Source organism: Stegodyphus dumicola, chromosome 6 (assembly GCF_044657685.1).
Source record: "Stegodyphus dumicola isolate Sdum_Otavi_A_Nest chromosome 6, ASM4465768v1".
Lineage (NCBI taxonomy): Eukaryota > Metazoa > Arthropoda > Arachnida > Araneae > Eresidae > Stegodyphus > Stegodyphus dumicola.
Window position 1 is genome coordinate 11117114 of NC_140773.1, and position 20009 is coordinate 11137122.

Genomic DNA, 20009 nt, shown 5'->3' on the forward strand with positions numbered 1-20009 from the left:
ACTGACACTAAAGTTTCCTAATTGTGATTTATTCAAAGAATGTTCACTAGATCAAAGTTTCTTAAACAGGGTCGCCTAAATTTTAGCAGTTTTGGTATTTCTTTAACTTGGTTATGATATAATAATTTTACAATTACCAAATATTTTTATACAATGTATCTGAAGCTAAGACAATACAGACGTAGGAAAAAAAAAACAAAAACGTTTTGATACATTCTTTTTATAATATAAACGTTCAATTTACTTTGCGCATGACGCTGCCATTTTGCTGTTATTTAAAATTTTGCATGTGTTATGTCTTAAAATTGGACATTAAAGTTAATGATCTGAAACTGTGATAGTATATTAAGTTCAGGTGAAAAAATTGACAGTCTTACTCACCCATATGTCGGATGCAAGTTCTGTGCCTTGCTCTAATCCAATCTTTAAAATGGTGCTCTATAAAAAATTGTGGTGGTTGATTAGTCGTTCCTCTAAATTATTAAAGTTTGTAAACATTTTATCTTGAGAGCAGGGCTGTCATTATTGCTAAATATGATTCATTTTTTATTTCAAAATATTCTTGATTCAAAATATTCTTTATTTCAAAATATTCATTTAGATCTGCAGTATCTCATATTTAAAGTTATTTTTAGGACATATCTCAGTTTTATCATCCAATGTTATATATTGTTTTAGCCCAGCAATCTACTTTCTAAGTTTTTAATTGCTGTATCTGATTTACATACAAAGGGTATAGCACAGTTCCTCCCCCTCTAGTTAATTTTACCAGTAAAAGATGTAGTAAGATCGTTATGTATGTACTGTTTTTAATACTTTTCTTTCTACTTACACTACATAGTTTATTACTTATACATATGGAAACGTACAATACCTATATATATATAATGAATATACAAAGGGTGTTCACAATAATGTTGTAATGATTTTGCGAAAATTTATGTATAAACAAACCTTAGAATTTTATTTTCTAATATGTTCTATTTAATAGCCCTTCTGCTGAACTATCATATTACATCTTGATTTCCAAAATTAAAGTCCTTTTCTTAAAACATCAAGGTTGATTTTATATTACTACTTCACATGTTCCAGTCCATCTAATGCTTTGACATGCCCCTTTATAACATCTTGTTTTAAAATTCCAGATGTGCAGTAATTCATAGGAGATACATCAAGGGATGTGGGATCCATTTAAAGGAAATTGCTTCAATTCAACTTTCATTTCTCATTTTTTCAAAAAAAAAAAAAAAAAACAGAGCAGTAGATATGGAGGTATGGCTTGGAGCCTTATCCTGTTGGGATAAAGAGAGGGAATTTCTTCTTTAAAAATAGGAGTTAACATATTTCTGATAGTAATCCAAATTAGTTTTGACATTTTTCTACTTTCCTTAAGTTTTCTGTTATAAGAGAATATAATAGTAACCATAAAACCTTTAGAAAAACTCATGTTTTCTCTGAGCCAGCATATTTTTTTGGAACAGCTTTAGTATGGGTCCTTTTGTCATCAAGGTAGACCTGACTAGATCGAAAAAAAAGCGGATTGTCAATAAAACCCGATCTAGACTAAATAACAATCCTAAAAAATAAGCTCTTGATTAGAATAAATGGTAAAAGTTTACAATTTGGTGCCCCTTGTTTTCGGCGATTCTTTTTTGACGTTAAGATCGGTGCCACGAAGGCACAATTTCAAGATGGCTGCTACACAAAACCAAAATAGAAAGTCAAAGAATTGCACACACTCTGTCCATGTACACATCAATCTGTTTTCACTTAAAAAAAATCCCAGAATTGTACAAACTAGACATTGTGCACTGCCTTAAATTTGGCCATGTACACATCAATCTATTTTCATTTAAAAGAAATCAGGAAGCTAAAACAAAGTTAAAACTATCATGGAAATGAGGTGGTAAAAGTATATTTTAGGGTACTTTTTGGTGGTACATAGATACCGAGTTTGTGCAATTCTTTAACTTGGTATTTTGCTTCGAGGCAATTTTTGCCACAAAGCCAAAGTAAACAGGACAAGGAATTGCACAAACTCGATAACCATGTACGCATCGACCTATTTTCACTTAAAAAAAAATCAGAGAATTGCACAAAGTAGCCTTTGCGCACTCCCTCGACTTTGTCCTTGTACACATCGAACTATATTCAATTAAAATGTCCAAGGAGCAGCCAACAAAAAAATGTATAATTTGAATAAAGTATGTTTTAAATCAAACAATGAAATAACATAGAAAAGGAAATTCATTTCAGCACTACACGAAGTAAATGCCCACTTACCTTATTTACGAATTTACGCATCAACACAATTCCTTAACAGCATCGAAACACTTCCCAAAAATATCCGATGTTCGACCATACGCATTTTCTTCCTCCACACCGGACACTTAATAATGGCTACTAAGTAAACATTAATTTACACAGCAGTCAATTAATGCTTTTTTCCCTTTCCTTCCGAATCCTACAGAAACTTCAAATTAATCTTATCACATTCGGCCAATTTGCAGTGTAAGTCGCAAAATAACAATGTACTAATCCATCACACACAAGCCCTTGCCCAAAATCTGACACGCACTTTCCAAATTTTTTCCCATAAATCAAATTCGCTGCAACCAATTACATCATAATAGGGTTTCCACAGCATTCAACTACTCAGGTTGTCATAAATGAAACAACAACTTGGCGATAAAAGAAACTGCAATTTTGCGATAATACAAGGGGTACCCTATAGTGAGCTCTAACCAATGAGGTTTTATTGTCAAAATTTTAAAAGCATATTGCTAATCGAAGGGGCACCCAATTCTACACCTAGAGCCGAATAAAGTCTTTAATTTTCAACGTTTCTAGTACTGCTATGATAAATTCTTGAAAAATTGCCGTAAATGAATTTATGGCAGTAATTATGAGTAATGAAATGTACAAAAGGTTAATATTTTAAGTAGTTGGTTAATATTTATATTATATTAGTATTTAGCTAATATTCTAAAGGGAACTACTCTTATGTGCCCTCAAGTCGCCAAACATTTTTGGTGAGAAACTTCACGGTGCAATATTACTATCTAAATTTTTTGTCTACATTTCGAACTTTAAGCCTAAAATGTTTAAAAACGTGATTTTCGCAGGTGCAAAAACCACGTTTTGAACACGCAATTTAACCCACCGGGCGGCTCGCATTCAAATCTATTTACGTCTCGAAAACTGCAGGAAAAATTAACCATGTTTACAATTTTTTTTTCATTTAGTGTGAACCAAAATTGTCCTGAAAACGGCCTTTGTTAGATTTTCTCCCCCCTTCTTGTAGGGCGATCAACAAGTCGTTTCACTTAAGTGATGGTTTCCTACTGTCCTTTGATTACCGCCTAGAGGCGAGTAAGCAGATGGGCTGCTTTTGCCCTTACGGAGGAAGGAACACGTTTTGTGTCCATGCTTTGGTTAGACGAAAAAAGATATTTTTTTCTGGAAATCCAAAACAGAAAAGGAAGTTTTGTATTGCCTTGTTACTAATTTTGTGCATATTTCTAATCTTAATTGCTTATCAGAGCCGTGCCAAGATAATTTTTCACCTGAGGCAGAAAGGTCAATGCACGTCCATATAAATATAAAAATAGCTACACTTGTATTAAGCAAAAGTAATTGTATTAAATCAAAATGTCATAACTCTTATAGCATAATTATACCATAATTCTTAAATTATTTTTTAATCGTAGTTTTATAAATTCAGAGAAATAATGTAGCCAATTATTTATAATTTTCAAATGAAAACGTTAAAAAATTCGTTTTTGATAAATAAGAAATAACACTGAAATGCATATTGCATTAATTTCCAGGTTTTCTTGCAATTTTTTTGGTTTGTTTTATTGATTTAAGTTTGACGAAGCCTATTTCTTCTAATAATTAAGGTAATTTTCTTCTAGTGATTCACATGAGCCCGGCTTTGTTGTAAAATAAAGCAAACCAAAACAAAAGCTTCAAAATTGGTGTTTAACATTTTTTTGGGTTCAAATACGCAAATTACTTCTTGATCTCAATTCACATTATCAAATGTTATTATTTAAATAAATAAAAGCAAGCTGAGGATTTCCATTTAAATTGTTTGTTTTAAAATAAAAAATAAGAACAGTAAGTTTTGAATAAATCTTGTCAACATCAAGCAGGGACAGGAACACGCCAATGTAAAATTTAATATTAGGCAAAAAAGAAACGCTTTGACGTAGATTTTGGATAAAACTTAATCAAATTCGCAGGTAGTCAGAGACAGGCCTTTCTTCAGTAGAGAGAAAAAAATGTTTCTGAAGTATTTGTGTATTTATTACATAAATGTTTTAATGCTTCCATAGCACTGCTAATCGATAAAATTTATTTGATGAAAAGTAGGAAGTTTGCTTTTAAAATTCCGATTTTTCAACTTTTTCAGTGACATATGTGGCATCGAAAAACACGTCTGGCCAGGAGGCAGATTGATGGCTGAAAAATTCTTAGAATTTAAAGAGGCATCGAACAAGAAAATTTAGGGATGGTGAAATTCTAAGAATTTGGCACTTGACAACGGCAAAAGTTTTAGAATGTAGAGAGCTACAGAATTTAGGCAGGGCAAAATATTTTAAATTTATAGAACATCGGTCAGTAGATCCCACAGCGATTGCACTGAGAAACAAATCGACCTGCTCCTCGATTATGCGGATGGACGCAGATTAACTTCTGAAAGCTCAGCGAAGCAAGAGCTATACATAATGCAGCTATTTACGATTTCTGCTATAATAAACTGAAATTTAATATAATAATTTAACACTATATATCAGTTTACGAAAACATGATGATACTTTTGAGAAATTTTCTTTAATTCCCCAGATTGTATAATGATATTACTAACAAAATGATGTCGATGACGCATTTAATTTTTATCTTTTTATTTATCTAAATAAACGTCATTGAGTTTTCCATAACTTATAGTTTTTCAAATTAAAAATGTTCAATAATATAATATGTGATTATGGTATTATTGGTATGGTGCTATTCAAGGCAAAGCACACGAGGGTTATCTGCCTAAATGGAGAGATGCTTTCGTGGAGGACTTTCTAAGGGAAACTGGCTCGTATACACGTTACACATGGGGAAAACCACAAAAACGACCATGTATCCAGCCCGTTCGCGGGATTCGAACCTCGGACCGAACTACCAGTGTTCAGCGTCTTTACCGCTCGGCCGCTGGTGGGTAATATATGATTATGAAAGCTGTGTAAAAGAAGAAAAATTCTTGCACATTCGTCAGGCAGCATACGATGGGCACCTGCTTGAGGAAAAGGATGCGTTTGTAGATGATTTTTTCAGAGAAACTGGTTTGATATATTCAACCTAAAATTCACCAAAATACCAAGCAACGAACGCATTCGCCGGAATTCAAACTTAGGCAAAACTACCAGTGTTCAGTTGCAAAAGAGAGTTAACAACATAAACAGGCAACATGTCTGAAATTAGTATTTATTGCATCCATCAGTGATATGATTTTCTGATATAATTTAATGGAATATCACTGTAAAAAAAAGGGAATCTTTTTTTTCTTTTTCCTTTAAGGAGATTTTTTTCCACTTTGTTTTCAACATTTTGGTTGAAATGCAAATTAAATAAATATTTACAAATGCAGAATATTGGATAGTTATTGATGATTTCGAGATTGTTTCTGAAATCCATTTCATGTGTCATTTCCTTAAAAAGGTGATACTGAAACCAACTTTCGAGGAGTAAAATGATTACTAGAAAAGAGTTTCCGATTTCTTTCATTCTTTTATTCCCATTATAAATTTGTCCCGTAGTTCTTAGAACATTCTTCTATCCGTAAGTGATGATTTGCTTTCCGAGAAAATTTTCTGAAAGGAATAAATTACTTAGTCTTCAAACCATGGGGAAAATCTTGCCATCGCCGGTACTTAATTCCCTTCATTTACTGAGATAACCTGCTTTGTTATAAGTATGGTACTTGTTTTCTGATTTTTACTGAATTTGCATGCTCAAAGCTATCTAAATAAAGAAACGCTATTGTAAATATCAGGGTATGAGTACATATATGAAAGGGTTATATATTTTTCAGAATTCCCCTATGAGCTGTTTATTCTTAGGGCAGAAAGAGGAAAAAGCTTGCATACATCGCCATTCCCGGAAACTAGACAGTACCGAAAACATTACTAGACAGTCCGGTTTACCAGACAATAGAGTTTATCTGATTCCTAGTTGTAAAAGCTGACAGTTATAAATTGTTATGTTCATGGCGACCTTCAGAAGGCATGAAATTACTTCAAAAGTTCCGCTGCTATAAATTTTCAGACTGCAATTTTGTTCCTTTAAAGTTTCGAAAATACCTATTTTTTAAGTATTTTTTGGTACTTATATTAATATTGATACAAATAATATAAAAAGCACCAAACGTAGCTATGATGTATTTCAATTTGTCCTTAGTATTTTCTCACATATAGTATTAACACTTTGTCTACACGTTTCTAATGTTTCACCATAGTAAGCCTTCTCTTTCCGAATGTATTCAGTTCCTTTTCGCTTTCGTTTTCTTCTTCTTCTTCTTCTTCTTTTTTTTTTTTAATTTTATTTATTTATTTATTTAATGTTACCATATCCTGAGTTTTACTCTAGCTATTAACTAGAGTATCTACTAGGTAGCATTCATTATAGTACATTCATTATATTCATATAGCTACTAGCTAGCATTCATTATAGTACAAAAACTAATATAGCTTGTCAATATCAACACATTTTTATCTTCAATAAAATCCACTAATTCGATTGATGTTGTAAAAATTACAATTTAATACTTTAGCCAATTATTCTGATTATAGTGATTTAAATTCGATTTTAGGCAACATATGCATTCTTTCAGAAAACACGATATATTGAGCACCGCTGTTACAAGTAAATACTGTACATTCAACCGTTTCATAATATGTAAATGTAGCATAACTTCTTTTCGAGTGCTTGCACTGAGAGTCTCCTTCAAGTAAACTTTAATGGAACTTTATTTCATGAAAATTTAGAAGTATTATAAAAGCCTCAGAATTATTTCCATTGCAAACATTTATGAATTATGCAGAAAAATATATAAGAAAAACATCAATGAGAAACTATTATCGAATATACATTTCATGACAGTAGTAAAACATTTTTTCAGTACCGATGGTATTAAAAAGCTCAATATTGTGATAAGCTAAATAAAATAAAACGGCATTAAAAGTTTAATATTGTGATAAGTAAAAGTATACTAATCTATAACACTCATTTGATATTTTTGCCATTAGAACTATAATGTAATTCTAACCGTTAAAGTGACATTGTATTTGTATTAACTAAAATTATAATTGTAATTTCAATTAAATTTATCAGTACTTGTTGTTTCCTGCACCTTGAGGGAGACGCATTATTATTATTATTATTTTCTATTATATAAAATACTGTCCTCAGAAAAAAATGCCTCTAGACATGATTCTGCTCCAAAATTAATGAATGGGGTGAACAGAAATAAGGCAGAGTATAATAAATAAATAAATATAATCAGTGTTCAAGGAAGATGAGAATGTATGATGTATTGTTAGAAATGTCTAAGTGCAGTAAGATAGCTTTCCCCCTGTCGCAAAGCGGGTTTAAAGTTGCCACATTTGGCGGGAAATTTCCCATTTAGCGACAAAATTCGCTATGTGCCACGGACGGGTGGAGAACCTTCTGGAAAGAATTCTTACCGTTTTAGCCCAGAATGTTCTCGAACACAAGTCGAAAATTATATAAACCCTGCTGATCTGCAGTTAAGAGTGTCTTTGAGAGTGCGAGATAGTGTGTCTCATCCAGTTAGTCTGTGCAGAGACGAACGAGTTGACAGCCGGTCAGCGAGTGTATCGCAGTTAGTGCATCGCTGAGAAAATGTGTTGAGCTCTGGGAACGACTGAACCGAAGAGTCGGGAGCTGTGCTCCGTGTCATTGAGTGCATTGAGAGTTGTGTCGTGGAGAGTACGTGAAGTTCCGAGAACGACCAAGCAGATTCGGGAACTGTACTCTAGTGCTTTGCCTTGAAGCTGTCTCCACCGTGATAGCCTGATAACCTGGAGGCTGTGTCAGTGTGTTTATAGTAGTTCATCGACGACTGTAAAAACTTGTTTTGGAGCTGTCCTGACAATACTGGCCAATAAAGTGTGTTTCGATACTTCATCAAGTAGTATTGTCATTATTCACTCCAAATTCTCACGAATCCCATATCAGAGCTGCCAACTCTCCCGATCTTTGACCGCTCTCCCGCCAACCCGATTTACAATACAATATATTTCTCCTGACTTTTTCTTATTCTTAAAATTTTTCACGATTTTTATTGAACTTGGATTAATACTTCGTTATATGAACAAAAGAAAGTGACTTTGGATGTCTGAAAGCAATTGAATTATATCTAAAACAAAACCTTGCGAATCTGATGAGAATTTCTGCTTTGTGAGTGAGAGCATACGTATCCAGAAATGCCGTTCTCCAGTGAGCATCAAGCTCCACTGCGTGTCATCTGGCATATATTAGCCAATGAGCACAAAGCAAGCTCAAGACTGTTATTTGGATGTTCTTTAGTTATTTCGTTCATCTTGTTCTGAGTTGTGCGAGTACACGTGCCTTCGAGAAATAGTTTTAGAAATTATTATCTTTTGATATGTCTGCGAGAAAGGTGAAATACTCCCGTACATTTCAAAAATAGTACACAGTTGACTTTCCTTCCGTTTATTTCCTCAAGGAAATGCAATAAATTTGCGATGTGTATCATCTGTCGTTGCGATTGTTCGATTTCGCGTGGTGAAAGGGCGGATGTTCTCAATCGTGTGTACACAAAAACACAAGGACAACGTGAGTTGTTTTGAAAAATTTTCTTGGAAACAAAGGATCAAAAAGCTATTAATACAGAATGTCTGTTCTCTGCCTTTTTCTGGAGCACAACTTGCCACTGGATGCATAGGATCACGCTGCAGCTTTATTTAGAAAAATGTTTCCCAATAGTGAAATCGCTAAGAAATACTCAATTGCAAGGACCAAAACAGGTGCAATTGTGGGTTTGAAAAATAAATCTTCAGTTATTGATTGCATTAAAACAGCTCCGTTCTACCTCTCTACGGATGGAAGCAATAATACCGATTCAAAACTTTATCGAATTGTTTCTTTTTTAATCCAGAGTTTTAAGAAATTGAGTGCAGTTTACTTTCTGTCCCCACTTTAAAAGGACATTCGACAGGCTTTAATATAGCACAGCTAGTTATTAAAACTTTAAAAGAAAATGCAGTCCCTCTGGGTAATTGCTTAGCGCTTGGTGCCGATAATGCACCAGTAATGGTAGGCTTGAAGACTGGCGTTGCAGGCATCTTAAGAAAGGAAAATTCAGATTTGCAGATTATGAGGTGCACCTGTCACCTCTTAAATTTAGCAGCTGAAAAAGGGCAGCTTCTTTACCAATAAATGTGGATGAACACATTGTTGATATTTATTATTATTTTGAAAGGAGTTCTAAAAGGAAGGAAAAATTGAAACAGTTCCAACAGCTGCTAAATACTGAAATGAGAAAAATTTTGAAATATGTGTGTACACGCTGGCTGTCTTTAAGGAAATGCTTATCTAGAATCCTCAATCAATTGAACCTTTTTGCATTTTTCAAAGAAGAATTAAATGCTTCGAGAGTTAAGATAAAAGGCTCTGTTGAAAGTTATAAAATACCTAAGGTAAATGGAGGTGTAGTTACTACTTACATTGTTAAAATAGATTTGAGAAAAATAAAGTAATTTCTGTACCATTCAGCAATTCAACTGGCTGTTCTCAAAATAATGCTGCAAAATATAAGCGTAAAGCTGATACAAATTTCTCCACGAAGTAAATAAATTGCTCAACAGACGAAACATTTTCCGATTACTGTAAGTTTAGCTAAGCACGAATCTGCCACTGTTCATAACATTCTGAATACGAAAGCAAAATCTGCCACTCATAAGATTTGTACGAAAACTAATTAAACTGTCTTTTTTTGTTTTGTTTTCTTAAACGATGCAAGTAATAAAAATGTTTTTATGTGCAAGGTATTTTTGTGTTGCTTGCATTTAAGAATTAGTAACTATTTAATTCATTATTAAAAACTATATTTTTATCATTTTGTGAAAAATCTCCTGATTTCTTTAAAAAATCTGATTTTTGAGTGTCAGAGGTTGGCAAGTATGCCATATGAACGTGAAGGAAGGAAATAACGTAACAACTGGTTTCAGAAGAAAAAGTAACATTATAATGATGTCAAATCTAGAAAATTATGTTGGGGGGAGATTAACCCTCTGAGGATCATGATTAGCTTTATCTGATAATAAGATTTGTCACTTGGTTAAATATTAGCTTATTGCTTTCTGTAATGGACACTAAAATAAGTAAATATACATATTTAGCTAATAAAGGCTGTTTAAATACAGGTCTTTGTTGACAAATCCAATTTTAATGTTTGAATGTTGGCAGGAAATAGTAAAAAAAAAAATTTAGTAGCTTAAAATTCTTTATAAACTTCATTTTAAACAATTTTTCTTCCTGTATTCAGTGGTGCAGACCGTAAAGTTCTAAGATTAGTACTTTTCTAATAAATCCATACCATGCATTCTTAGCATAAATATTAGTGCCTTGCTTTTCTTACACATTTTGGCTTGACATTAAGTCCCTTCCAAGAAGGTGTATTTGATTTCTCTTTTTAATTGAAAGGCTGTCGGTTTTGTACTTGTATGTTAATGTAGTTACTTCGGTTAGTTTTAGACTTCATGAGTAGAAAAGATATTTATATATATATATATATATAATAGTAAAAATTTCATGGAGGTTGCATTATTCAAAGTGGTTGTTTCCTTGGTGATTTTATGACAAAAAAAAACTGCATTACTTTAAATGTTTTACTACTGTTTTTTCCTTAAAATATGCCCACACGTGTATATTTTAAAATTTTAAACAACATAAAAAAGTATGATTTACCTGTAGAAGCAGAATATGGAATGTAACTAAAAATGCAGGGGTGTTTTGAACATTTGGCGATTTCTATAAAACTGGTTGTGCAAAACCAGAAATTCTTTATTTCTGTGAGTTTCAATGTGGGCAATGCTTGTTTACTGTGACATGGTGCTTTACGTCACTAGTGCTAAACAGATCAAGTTGTGTTTAATATGAACCACTTAGTGCGCAGGTTATTGAAAGATAATAATGGTGTGCTGTAAACTATACCAAATAGCGAAATCCACTGCAATAAAAAAAATAACTGACTAAAACTTGTTTGCACAAATGATGACTTATTGCTAGAAAAGAAGATAAATTAAGCGGTGGCTCTTGGGATAGAGAAAAATATTTAATTGTGAAGCTTCAATGGGAAAGAGTTGGAGGGAAAAATGGTTATGAACTTTCAATAATCTAAGCTCCATCCAGTCGAAAATTAATTAGAATTTTTAGCAAAATTGATATATCATTCTTATATGCAGTGAACTAGTAGTTAATATTATGCAGTATATTGATTCAGCATCACAGAAGTTGACAAGAAATGCAGAACATGAAATATAAACCATTAATAATGTATGCTATTAAAAATAGTACATTGCTGATTGAGTATTTTGTTATGAAATGTACCAAACCGGACACATTACATCAAAGTGTGTAAAAATATGAAGGCTATTGAAATTTCAAAGAGGTCTTGTTGTAAGGATTTTAAATTTTACTAACATTTATTTTAAAACTACTGTCCCCTCTTGTTTTCCACTTCAGGCCAGAATAAACACTGTTAATTTTAGTATGAAAATATGCAAATTGAGCTTACAAATTGTCAAGTATTTAAGTTATGTCTTTTAGTCAAGAAAGTTGGAGAGAGAGACTTTTCGCCACCTTATTTCACGCACGCTTTTCATTCAGTTGCTGTCTGCCTTTAAGGCCAAAATTTAGTCAAGACATCTTGTAGTTATCCTGCATACTACATATGTAAAGATTAAAAGGCCAACTAGTTACTAGTCTTTGTAAAGTATTTGAGTTTAGCTCTTATTTAAATTTAGTTAGGTTAGTTTGTAGTTCTTATTTTTACATTTCAGACTTAATCTTAATGTTGCATATTGGGGCATCTGTCATATGAACTATAGCAGTCTTAAAGGAAATAAAATACATCATCAGATTTATTTGCTTTTTGCATATGATTGCCCACAGCCTTCCTTTTTCACGTAGTAACCATCTCTCTTGGTAGATTGTTTTACTTTCTTTGGAATATTAAAAAAGTTTTGTAATTGAAAAAATTCCAGTAACAGTCTGATTTCAACGAAATATCTGTTTTGACCTTTTTTGCTTTAAGTCTGTATATACACAGAGAATGACTGTTTTTTCCAAAAACAGTTGTGTAAAATAGGGTCAGTTTTTTTATTATTATTATTGTGTGTGTGTGAGATGTATATCCGTTTAAACTCAAAAATGACTAGTCATACAATGTTGAAATTTTATACACGGGACTGCTGTAACATCTAGTTGTGCATCTCCCTTTGTTATTGCAGTCAATAGTAAAGTTCATATATGGATATGTGTGGAATAATTTAGGAATGACAAATTCTCAAACTTAAATACAAGAGTAACATGCACAGTTTTTGATTTATGAGAACTGGATTCTGCTTATGAAATATGAAGTGAAATATTTAATCTTGATGTAACTATAAAAACCTTCTCATGAACTTTGTGAAACTGTATAAATTTCTCAATCCTAAAATTGATCTGATTCAGAAATGTATATGCATGGTGCCAAAAAAAGGAACACAATTATCTCCCGGGGCCGATTGATGAAATTCAGATTGCGTTTTTTATGTCTCAAAAGTGCGACTTAGGCTATATATTAGATTTATAGATAGCATTATTCTAACAGGTATTTTGACATGAAATTGTACTTTTTCTAAAATGACAATTTTCTTTAAAATTGCACGAGTAATTTTTGAATTTGATTAATTGAATTAATAATTGTTACTGTGTTAATTGAATTTGATACATATATATTAATATCTTTTTTTTAAATTAAACTTGCTTGATTCATTCCAGAATTTGAAATTTAGGCTTAAACCAAATGTAATGTGCACATTTTTTAATGATTTATTTTTAAAATTTGTATTTTATAATTTATAATCATCTTAAAGTAGATGTATTTCTGGGTGCACCTGCAAAAAAGTAATTTTTATTAAAAATTTTCTAAAGGTATGCATGAATTTGCATATTGGCACGTTTTGAGATTAGGCTTTTTTTTTTTTTTTTTTAAGGGATAATAACGCCAAATGTGGTTTATGCACTTTGTTAAAATTATTTGAAAATGAACAATGAATCTTTTTCTTCTCCTGGACAATGAAAAAAAGGAAAGGAAAGTAGGTTGCTATAAATTTAGAAGTTCGCCAAGTCGATTATTCTTAGTGAAAATTGAAAAAAATAGACCAAGATAAATTTTTGAATTTTTCCATAAATTTTGCAAAATTTACAAAATCTAATATTTGAGGTGCAGAATCGAAATATGGAAGAAAACTGGCATGTCATTTCAGAAAAGTTTGATTTTGTGTCAGTGTCAAAATACCTATGTTAGAATAATGCTATATATAAATTTAATGTATATCCTAAGTCGCGCTTTCGAGATGTGAAAAGTGCAATTTGAATTTCAAGAACAGGAGATATAGAATAGTTCTGCCTCTCTCTCTTTTTTTTGGGGGGGGGGCATAGTCTACATATGTATACAGTACAAAGTCCGTTCGTCGGGACTTCGCATATACCAGATTAGGATTTTTTCTGGATTATAGATTATCAACTTAAATCTGATAAGATGGCATGCAGAAATCATACAATTAAAAAATCGTAATTTATGAAATAAATAATTATGATCTAAAGGGTATCAAAATTTACCAAAAAAGCTTAATATTTATTTGTTTACTTTATTAAACATTTCTTTCAATGCAAGTTGTTTAAGATGCTTCCACAAAAAATTCAAAAAGTTCCTTTTTATTGTGTCATATTAGTGGACTTTCCAATGCCATACTTCTTGCATAATTTTGAGACGGATAGGCATTTATCCATTTTTTGCAGCAATTTCACTTTTTGTTTAATGGACATCGAAACGTGCTTTCGCTTTGTATATCCTTTGGCAGAATTGGAAACTCTTTTTGACATATTAGAAAGTCCAAGCTTAATTTTTATAAAATTGTTCTAACAATCTGCATAAAATAATAAGCCGGATCCAATTAGAAGATTAACCCTTTGACGGTTATGGAAATGAGCAGTTTCTGTTGACTTAATTCGTGCAGCATTAGGAGTAAACAGTAGTCGAAAGTGGCAGCTGTTTTCCCCCGCCGTTCTTCCGAAAATGTCACCTTTCTCTGGCAATGCCGTAGATAGCTCGCCTCGCGCGTTTTAAAAATTTCTTAAAGTATTTGTAGTACATAAATAACAGTTTTTACGTACTTTAAAATAATTATTAAAGAGTAAATTATAAATGATTATATAAATAATAGTTAATTATAAATATAAGACAAATATTAAATTGAAAGGACTAAATAAATACAACTAATGTAAAACTTTATGAAGTACAGTATAAATACAGTAATTACCTAAAAATCCTTTTGTGTGTGATATACAGTCAAAAGTCGTTAATCCGGACTCGTCGGGACTTCGGCGATTCCGGATTATCGATTTTTCCTGATTATAGATCATCAGTTTAAATCTCATAAGATGGCATGCAGAAATTCTAAAATTAAAAATTTGAAACCGTAATTTATGAAATAAAGAACAATTATGATCTAAAGGGTATCAAAATTTACAAAAAAAATAAAGTTTAATATTTATTTGTTTACTTTATTAAACATTTCTCTCAATGTAAGTTGTTTAAGTTGCTTCATTTTATGTGATAATACTTTCTCTTTAATTCTATAAACAGACATCATTTCTTGTTCAGTAACAAAGTTCCGCTGTTCAAGTCCCGTTAATTGCTGTGCCGAGAATACCGACTAACTTGTCAATCGAAATTTTTTCGTTTTCACTTAACTTCTCTGTCACATTCTTCATGTATTTATCCATTTTTTGCAGCAATTCCACTATTTATTTGTTGGAGATCAAAACATACTTTCGTTTTGTAGATCTTTTGGAAGTTCCAGCATCGGAAATTCTATTTGACATAATCGAAAGTTCAAGTTTACTTTTATAAAATTGCTCTTACAGTCTACAAAAAATAATAAGCGGGATCCAATTCAAAGATTAAGGAACAACGCAATCATTAACATTAACTGAAACAGATAATTTTTGCTTACACCGTCCGTTATACATTAAACGCGCAAGCGAAAACGTATTCTGCACTTGCACACACGCATATGCGCAGTAGTCAAGGTCAAGTTTTTAGCTTTGAGGTCCGGATTATGGGTGTCCGAATTAACGACTTTTGACTGTACTTTAAAACATGGAATTGCACATAATGGGGCATTACAGTCTTTGCAATACGTACACGGCGAATTCTTTTTCCGTTAGCATCATTTTTGCTGCAACATACCACGCATCGTCTAGTAGGTTCTTTCCAATAGAGAATTTCAGAAATATTTGTCACGCAAGCTTTCATGCCTACATCACCAGTAAAACTAAATCGGCTAGGAGTGTGAGAACTTGAATCAATTATACACCACTGTCGAACACTCGAAAAATCTTCCTCATCGCTTGAATCGTCTTCTGAGCTTGAAATACTGTGAACAAAGTCTTCATCAGATTTAAAACTTGATAAGCTTTCTGTATCATAATCATCATCATACCTATCCAACTTTTGCTTTTGAGCCATTTTACTGTACAAACACCCTAAAAACCGTGCCAAAATACGTATAAAATTAACAAGGTCAAAAAAAAAAAATCCACCTTCATTATGCAAAGAAATTCATGGAACTCGTACTGCCATCTGTAGACAGTAAAACTAACTAAATTTCGCGAGTAGCATTCGTTTGAAACACAATCAGTGCAGAATAATAATGGCGAACGAAGTCAGCTCGTCAGCACGCATTGGGGAAAAATTTCACTATGCGAGTAGTGCTCGTTACTAACCATTTCGGTCAAAAATCTTGCTCCCGAGCGGAACTCGTTTGCGCGCATTATGAAGCACGACTCAATTGCGAGCTGAACTCGTTCATAACCATCAAAGGGTTAAGGAACAGCGTAATCTGCAACATTAACTGAAATGCCTTGGATAATTTTAGCCTAGTTTATACCGTCCGTTATACATTAAACGCGTATATGCATGTGCATAAAGTTTGTATGTTTGAGGTCCGGATTATGGACATCCTGATTACAGACTTTGAACTGTATATGTTTGGGTGTGTGTACGCACACATTCATATATATTCACCTTCATACATATCTGCATTTCTGAATAAGGTTCCAATAACAGAAGAGTACCTTCCATATATATCGTAAAATGCAATTTTAGGAATGTATTTAAATGTAAAATTACACGTAATGAAATATTTAAATATAAATTCATTTGAATTATGCTGAAATATTATGTTCTGTGAGAAATTTACATGTGTAACCTTTTTAAATATTTTGTTAATTTTTTTTTCAGCTGCAGTGTACCAAGCGAATGCTTCCCTATTAGAACAATTAGTGCATCAATCATGGTAAACATTTGACAATTCATATTTTATTAAGATGATAAAATGATTTATAAACCTACTATGTAGTTCGTATGTAAACCACCTTTTTAAGTTAATATATCAGTTGCTTCTTTTTTTTTAAAATTTAGATGATTTATTAGATGTAGATTTATTATAATTTACTTTACCTCATTTACACCAGTATTAAAGTGCATGGCTTAATTATTTTAATTTTCTAAACATATAGTAAAATAAATCTTTGCATTTTATTAGAGATCATGAAATCCAGATTCATCATACATTCTGTAATATAAGGATTTTGAAATTGTTTTCAGTCCAAACCATCACATAAATTTTTGACTAGTTTAAATTTCGCGTTAAGTACAATTTTTAAGAAATGACTTTAGATGATGCCACTGTGTTTTTAATTTACCTGGAAGCAGCAATTTTTAATTTAAAAGTTCAGTACTTCAAATTTTAGTGTTAGCAGAAATAAGGCTTAGTATAATGCAGTTTCAAAAATTTTTTTTATAAGAATTGGAGAAAAATCTATAAATTCTGATGGAAAGCATTTGCATGTAACAATAGAGCAGCTGTACAACATAATAATAAAATAATGGATTTTCGATTGCCGCATCTGGTGATGTTTTATTGATTGATAATCTATAATGCTTGAAAGTTAGAGCATGTTTTATGAAGTACAGTATTAATTTTTTCTTTTAATATCTTCAATAAATTCTAGGAATTTATATTGAGTTTATATATGTATTTTCTACTCTTAAAAGAAAAAAATAGTATTTTAATCCTTTAGACTTATTTTTCAAGCTTGTAAAAATTAAGAAGTCGCTTTTGTTATTTAATGTCATTAATAAATGCAGTGAATCTTTTTTTTTTTAGTACATTAGTTAAAGCGCAAACTTCAGAATTACGTGCAAGGTCTCATGGAAAGTTCTGCCCGATAATGTTATTTCAAGTTTCGGCATGCACGCAGATGTTCGACTGAGACATATGGCTGTCTCTTTATCACTGCATGTATATAAACATCTGCTTTTCTGAATTAATTGAAACAAGTATATTATGCCAGTATTAAGTAAGAAGTTAATTTTGTATGAATTTGAACAAGGATAAAATGCTGCAGAAGCATTTCAAAACTTGTGACCATTTTGCTGAACATACATTTTCAAGTAGAACATGCAGGAAACTGAAAAATTTGAGACTGGTGATTTTGACCGTAATGATAAACTATGCTCTCTGCACCCGTGAGATTGTCAGGATCACGATAGAGCAAGATTCTTAACATTGGATACTCCGGAAAAGCGAATTCAGCTCAACAAACCATTTCAGACCATACAGAACTTTCTAGTTTCTAAATAAATATTCCTGATGGGCACCGTATTAGGTAGAGGGGAAAAAGTGCATGATAGACTTGTTCTGTGCCCATCTCTGCTTGCTCGAAACAGAAATGGAATCCTTTTTGGACCTTTTAACAAAAGCATTGCTCTGAGCTCAGACAACCTGCCCTCTGCACCTCTAAACCAAGTTTCAGCATGAATGAAAGAAACACATTCCCGCCCCATAAAGGTGGGATGTCCAAAGGCCAATAAATATGTTACGAACATTTGAAACTTAAAGAAGCTGGAATTTGAAGAAATAATTTCATCAAATGGACAATTTAAACAAAGCTTTTGAAGAAAAAGACCAGCGATGCTGAATTGAAAGCCGTATTCTGCTTTGATGACCTGTCAGATAATTATAGAGCTAGGCTGGGAAATTTTGCCACATACGTATATTCTCCAGACTTCTCTTCGCACAATTTTTTAAATGGAGACTAGGTCTTCATCTTTAAGGACAAGTCATTTTTAAAAAATTGTCTACAAATTGTTGTCATGTTGGAAAGAGGTCATAAAGTAGTGAAAAATTATGTTGTACAATAAATATTATTAACCGCTTGTCTGATTATCCCGAGTTATCTTGGGTTCGTATATATTGCAGTTATTTATTATCCTGAGAAAACTTGGGTGAAGCAGAATTTGTTAGTACGTTTTATCGCGGTGTTACTAGCCCTGGAGGAAATGAAAGGAAATATTCAGCTTTGATTGGCAGTTTGCCAAGTTTTGTTTGTTGCGGGGGTTCTGTTGACAGGACTGGTCATGTGTTTCCCTATTGCATAGTACAGTCAAAAGTCGTTAATCCGGGACTTCGGCGATTCCGGATTATAGATCATCAGTTTAAATCTCGTAAGATGGCATGCAGAAATTCTAAAATTAAAAATATGAAACCGTAATTTATGAATAAAGAACAATTATGATCTAAAGGCTATCAAAATTTACAAAAAAAAAAGCTTAATATTTATTTGTTTACTTTATTAAACATTTCTTTCAATGTAAGTTGTTTAAGTTGCTTCGTTTTATGTGATAATACTTTCTCTTTAATTCTATAAACAGACATAATTTCTTGTTCAATTACAAAGTTCCGCTGTTCAAGTCCCGTTAATTGCGGTGCCGAGAATACCAACTAACTTGTCAGTCGAAATTTTTTCGTTTTCACTAACCTCTCTGTCACATTCTTCATGTCTTTATCCATTTTTTGCAGCAATTCCACTTTTTGTTTGTTGGACATCGAAACATACTTTCGTTTTGTAGATCCTTTGGAAATTCCAGCATCGGAAATTCTATTTGACATAATCGAAAGTTCAAGTTTACTTTTATAAAATTGCTCTTACAGTCTGCAAAAAATAATAAGCGGGATCCAATTCGAAGATTAAGGAACAACGCAATCATCAACATTAACTGAAATAGATAATTAGATAATTTTAGCTTATACCGTTCGTTATACATAAAATGTGCAAAACGTATTCTGCACTTGCGCACACGCAAATGCGCAGTAGTCAAGGTCTTACGCGCACGCATAAAACGCCTGTGCGCATGTGCCAACGCGCCGCATGCGCAGAAAGTTTTTAGCTTTGAGGTCTGGATTATGGGTGTCCGAATTAACGACTTTTGACTGTATATGTCGACTTGTGGATTAGTAATGTATAAAGAAGGATACATGCGTTGAAAAAAAGTAAAATAATGGCGATGGTGCAAGATAGTGGAAGTGATGATTTTTTCAGATAGTGATTATGAAGAGTTGGGAAAAATTAAAAAAAAAAAAAAAAAAAAAAAATCAAATCCAACAAGACAGTATAATCTGTGCTCCTGTGAAAGAGATTCCAGCAGTAAGTCAGTAAGAAAAGAGAACAGATACCAATGTACAGAATGTTAGGTATCACTTTGTGTTCTCCCTTGTTTCAAAAACTATCGTACAAAGACTATTATGTTAATTTTTTTGTTTGCCTCAGGATAGTAAACTGATATTAAAACTAAA

At 32.3% G+C, this 20009-nt stretch overlaps 1 protein-coding gene across 12 annotated transcripts in view; it reads left to right on the top strand.

Annotated features, from left to right (window-relative positions):
* LOC118194587 (serine/threonine-protein phosphatase 1 regulatory subunit 10-like) overlaps positions 1 to 20009 on the top strand; it is a 105847-nt gene that overhangs the window by 1644 nt on the left and 84194 nt on the right. For all 12 annotated transcript variants that reach the window (XM_085818101.1, XM_085818099.1, XM_085818102.1 and 9 more), the window contains exon 2: positions 16613 to 16667. In XM_085818101.1, coding sequence (XP_085674227.1) covers positions 16665 to 16667 — 3 coding nt within the window. In that variant the 5' untranslated portion in view covers positions 16613 to 16664. The remainder of the gene's footprint in view (positions 1 to 16612; positions 16668 to 20009) is intronic.